This window comes from Athene noctua, chromosome 15 (genome assembly GCF_965140245.1).
Source record: "Athene noctua chromosome 15, bAthNoc1.hap1.1, whole genome shotgun sequence".
Classification (NCBI taxonomy): Eukaryota; Metazoa; Chordata; class Aves; order Strigiformes; family Strigidae; genus Athene; species Athene noctua.
In genome coordinates, this window is record NC_134051.1 from 11,745,852 (window position 1) to 11,751,450 (window position 5,599).

Sequence of the window (5,599 nt, forward strand, 5' to 3'; positions counted from 1 at the left end):
AGTACATATTTTGTACAGAAAATAAACAGTTTGATTACAAGGGCTGACCTAGAATAAACTGAGTCCCAAATCATGTTCTTGCCTAGAGCCCCTCCTGACCTCACCCCTTTGCTTTTATTTGAAGGTGTCACCTCTGGTGGAGCTGGTAATACTCTGTTCCCTGCTGATAGCTAATAAAAGGTAGTACTGCACTAGAGACTTTCAGCTTAGGTTTTCATGTAATCCATAAAGAAAATAAGAGGAACAATGTCATGGGAAAAAAAATGTTTAAAATACAGGTTTAAATTCTGATCTATGCATCAGCCAATTTCCAAGGCCACAACTTGGGACAGTGCCCTTGACTCAGAACTGTAATCACACCTGTTGCTTTTGGATTTTAAAAATACCAAGAATCTGTTTATAAAGATTTTCTTTAAAGTTTAGAACATTTTTTTTCCTCACTATTTGCTTCGGCTCCCCCACCCAGAACTTATTTTTTCTTTCTTTAATCTTTTGGTGTTGGAATTGATACAGAACTGTGTATCCCCTCATCTAGGCATGGGCTGCATTTCTGCATTATTGTTCTCCTTCCCACATATGCTAGATGATGTAAAAGACATTAAGCAGTTTTTCATATATACTCGGCAACCAGCTGCTTCCATGGCTCATTTAGTCAACAATTTCTAACATTACAGACCTGCTCATAAACCATTTCTGCAAAGATACATAAATGAAGGTGTGAAGAGCCCTTCACAGACAGAGAACCCTCATCTATCACGGGAAAGGATGAGAGCAAATAGGACAAAATTCAAAGCCTGGGTCAGATTCTGATCCGATTGGGATTGTAAACAGGGAATAATTCCACTGAGAGCAAAATTACCTCCAATTTAAAATGTCGTAAATGAGATTGGAATTTTTTTCTTTGGTAGAAACTGAGCCCACACCAACTGAAATGTGACAGTACAAGTCATGTATCAGGTGTAATTTTGTTAAGTGACACTACTTGTATTAGTTTTGTGGGTGTGCAAAATGATTCTGAGTGGGACAGAAAGGAAGATAAGGGAGGCTTTCATGTCCTTGTAGTTACTCATCTTGCAACTTGCAATCTTTGGCATTTAAATCATAATTACATTTCACATCTCTGGAATGCTAAATGGATGTTACACCACTTTCCCACTAACACTCATCTTGTGGTAGTCACACCCATTGTTTAACTTCTACCGCCCTTCATTTCATTGCAGAATGCAGCCCACAGAGGTTAACCACAGGCGTTTTTGTCAAAAAGCACAGGGCTATTGTATTAGCTGAGCAAATTTCAGGTGTTTACTACAACAAAACAAACCCAGAGAGGTCAAAGGTAGGTCTGTACACAGAAATGTATCAAATGGGAAAAGTGGTAGGTTGCAGGCTGGTTTTGAGATGATTGTTAGAATTAAGCTTTTGGAGGGAAGCCAAGCGTTGCCTTCCAAATAAGCATTTGCTGGATACTGTGGCAGAGTTCTGACAATGCAGGGTTGTATCAGTCTTTTGATCTACATGCAAACCCCTGTTATCAACATGCAGATCAAGCACATGAAATATCCCATTGTATCCAAACTTGCAAAGGAGGCATGAGCAGTTAATGAGTTACTGCATGATGAAGATGCAAACTTTTTTCATTGTTAATTAAAACAAATAATCCTTTAGACTATAAAATGTAATAACAAGTTTTTCTTCCAGGAAACAAATATGCATTCCTTTGGATTTTTAGATGGTTGACCCAGAAGTTCAATAATCTGAATAATCAGTGAAACACCAGTTGTCTTTTGCTATTTGCAGGTCTGGTTAGAATTTAAATCAAAAGTTTATATAAAAATAAACAACTGCACTGTAAAGTGACTCCAATAGTGCACTGTCAAAGCAAGTTAGGACAGAAGGCAAGCTGCATGGAGACTGACTACTTACATATGAGCAGCTAAATTACAGCTGGTTCCCAGCTAAGAATGTGTGTCCAGCACTCTCCTCCTATCTGCACAGCTCCTTTGCTGAAGTTGTAAGTCTATTTTATTTCATTCTTTCTTTCCAAGTCAAGCATTAGCTACTCACTTTAAACATAAAATCTGCCAGCAGTAAGTACGTAGAGGATTTTAGGAAACAAAGGATGAAAGTAATAGCTCATGGGGAAAAAAAAAAAAAAAGGTATTTTAAAACAATAGATCTCTTCTTTTACATCCCAGCTAACTAGGGCACGTGTTACTAACACACACTTAGTGCTGATGCTGAAACCATATTTGCTCAGGGGAGGAGAAGGTGAGAAACAGAACTCTTTGTGAAATAATCTGAAAAAGCGGCTTTGAACTTCTCAGGTGTTAAATATTTTATTTAGGAGCAACACAGCTTCTACGTGACAGTTGGTTTGCTCCTAAAGACACAATGACAAACTGCTGGGCTGACTTCTGAATCAAGCTATGATCACATTTCTGTTATGGAAATAAATGACATAATTCAAAAGCATAGTGTATCAACATTATAGTATGGAACATCATCAGCTACTGCCTGTATGAAAAACTGTATCTTATATTTTCAAATGCACTCTCTGGGTAATGTTTATTTAAAAAGAAGCAAAAAACCTGTGCATATCTGGCTTTTTTTTTTTAATTTTCTTAAAGAGCTAAATTATACCACTTAGCTAAATAGTGACCTGCAGTCTCTCTCCTGCTGCTAATGCAACAGATAATCAATCATTCTTTCACAGCTATCCACAGTAACTAGAGGTCAGTAATCTATATTCATCTTTTGTGCAAGTCTGCCAAAATGAGTCTGCAGTTCTTAAGGCAGCAATGAATTTGGTCTATCATTTCCTTGAGGGACAACAACTGAAACAATGAGTTCCTGTGGCACAGGGAGAAGTGAAGGGGTCACAGATTCCTGTGATAGCTGGGCCGGTCACATGCCTTCCAGTGATATTAAATTTCAAAACCCAGTTTCCACAAAAGTAATTTTATCTTCTTTTACTCAAATCAACGACTTAGTGGCCTGTGACAGCTAGTACCCTGCAAACATCGGCCACATGTGGCTGCAGCATGTACCTAGCATAGTGAAAACTTAATGTGAATTTTCATTCTTGATTGAACATTCATACATTTTTCATTTAAGATTCAGCCAAAACCAAATCATAGCAAAATTTCAAATCACAGCTAAAATATTCCATTTCTATAGGGTGAAAAACAAACTAAAATGAAAGATTATATTCTTCCATGGTGGTGTTACATCCTCATTTCTACCAGTGATGTAAGCCTGTAAATTTCAAGATGTTTCCATCAAGGATTAATCCGACTCCAAGTATTTCTCACTGTTTCCATCTACAAGCTGCAATCATAAACCTATGCAGATTTGGTGAAAAAGAACCAAGTTACTGAATGGAATTATTCAGTAAACAATATCTGAAAGCAAGGTGACTTTCACATGGTTTTAGATTTTGTCATAGCAGTATCTTTCTGCTGGCAAACTGAAGTGATCTGAAACCCACCCTGATTTGAAACACCAATCGACACCTCTGAACCAGCCTCACTAAGTCTTTGTACTTACACTGTTCATCAGCTGGGATGAGAACTCTGCCATTCTATTCATGCCTCGGATTTCTGACTGAACTTGGATCTCTTTTAAACTTTGTCTTACATATGGAGCAGTCTTTTGATCATAAAAAGGAAACTGCATGCAAAAAGAACATAATTAAATAGTAAAAGTGAGTGCTTGGATTTTATCACTGGTTTTCCTATGTAATTTCAAGGAAATGAAATTGCAGAAAATTAGGATTCTACAACATTCTCTTCATTTGAATAAATGGAAGTGGAAACACTTAACTAGTCCCTTTTGATCACAGTTTTCATTTCCTTAGTCTGAGGTGGTCGAAGAATTCTCTGGTTTTAGTAGAACATACAGACTTGCTCTGGGAGTGCCTCCTGTGCTGTAGTAGCCTCAGGAAGAACAGAAATGCTGACTTGGACTGTGGAGGGGGGGAGGGGAAACAAAAACCTAATTGCTTTACACATTTTTTTAGCTTTCTTCTGAAAAGCATGCAGTGTCCAGGTAAACTCTAAAGCAACATGAACTTGTTTCTAATCTTGTGCAACCCTGTTGCTCATGCTTTCAAACCTTTAGAACCATTTTCGCCTCCTTTGTGCTTAGTTCTGTATTAGTTGCAAGCAGAGAAAGAGGTTTTAATGCAGTGCAACAAATTCAGCAGAGAAAATGAAGTCTCAGCTATCCTTGAATGGCCTTACTTATATAATATAGAAGCATACAGAAATATAACAACATGGACACAAAACTGAGTATGGATTTATGCACCTTATTCATAATTTGGCTTCAAGCCAAATGCAACTGAATGCATGAATAGAAATATTTTCCAGCATTGGAAATGCTCCCAAACTCCAGAATAGGTATAAATAGTAATGCTAGCAGAGAATCAATCCTCCCTACTCCCTTTCTTACTTTGTTCTGTGGATCATTTAATAAAATACATTTCGTGAACCCTCTGCTTCAGTTTCCAAACACTGCAGTCCCAGAACATGGATAAATATGATTTTTAGACACTATTTGAGAACTATAGCAGGGCGCACATCAAAAAAAAAAGATTTGTTTCTCGGAAATGAAGTGTGTGAATCCCATTCAAATTTGTGATTTTGGCCAACAAAGCCTCGCACAGTATTTTCACTAAACTCTCCTGAATGGCGTATAGAAAAGCCTTTGGGGCCTCCTGCCTCACAGACAGCACACGGGCTGAGAACACTGGGTCCGGGGAAGAGCCGCTCTGTCTGTCCCAGGGCCTTCTCCCCGTTCCCGTGGGGAGAGGACGCTCCGGCCTGCTGGTGAGGGGACGGGAGGACATCTCCCGGACACGAGCTCCAGGTCAGCAGCAACTGCAGGCCCAGGTGAGAGGGTCTGGGCTCATCACGCACAGGCCCTTCCCCACACCGCCTGGCACCCGGGCGCCCCCGCAGCCCCTGGTGTGATCAGGCAGGCACAGGGACTGTGCTGGGCAGCGAGGCGGCCACGTTCCTCCCTCGGGGGGTCAGGCGTACCCCGGCAAAGGCCACGGCCGCACAGCACTGAGCAGGCAGCGGCTCTGAGGGTGACAGCGGGGTGGCTGTGGGGCCTGGCAGCCCCTCGCCCCCTGCGCGCCGCACCGCGCCGGTGCTAAGATGGCGCTGGCCGCCCCCCCTCCGCTACCCGGAGCCGCCCTGCCGCCGGGGGGCGCTGCACATGCGAGCGCCCTTCTGCCCCCTGGCGGCCCGGACGGCGCTGCCCCCGCAGCCGGGCGGAACCAACGCGTGAAGCGGAGGGGCTGACCAACCCCCCGCCTCTGCCCTCCCCTCCATCTTCCCCGCATGTCGGCTTCCCCGCCCGCCCGCCTCGCTTTACCTTCGGGAAGAAGCGCGCCGAGGCCCCGCTCCCCGCCTTCCTGCGGCGGTGCCGCCCCGCCAGGCCCCGGCCCGCCGCTTCGGGGGGTGAGGGGGGGCGGCGACCCGCTGCCCTCCCTGCCCTCACCGTGCGTACGGCGTCGGACACGCCGCGTGACGTCACGGCGCCGCGCGCTGCGCCGCCGCCAGCTGACTGCTCACCCCCGGAAGTGATGCAG

The 5,599-nt window shown here is 43.4% G+C and overlaps 1 protein-coding gene across 7 annotated transcripts in view; it reads right to left on the reverse strand.

The window, feature by feature from the left end:
• Positions 1–5,531, reverse strand: part of LYRM1 (LYR motif containing 1) — a 28,271-nt gene extending 22,740 nt beyond the window's left edge. For 6 of the 7 annotated variants that reach the window (XM_074919648.1, XM_074919649.1, XM_074919651.1 and 3 more), the window contains exons 1-2: positions 5,383–5,531; positions 3,547–3,669 (exon numbers count right to left, since the gene is read on the reverse strand). In XM_074919648.1, the coding sequence (XP_074775749.1) occupies positions 3,547–3,588 (42 nt within the window). In that variant the 5' untranslated portion in view covers positions 3,589–3,669; positions 5,383–5,531. The remainder of the gene's footprint in view (positions 1–3,546; positions 3,670–5,382) is intronic. The other variant, XM_074919654.1, reaches the window with a different exon arrangement.
• Between the last annotated feature and the right edge of the window lie 68 nt (positions 5,532–5,599).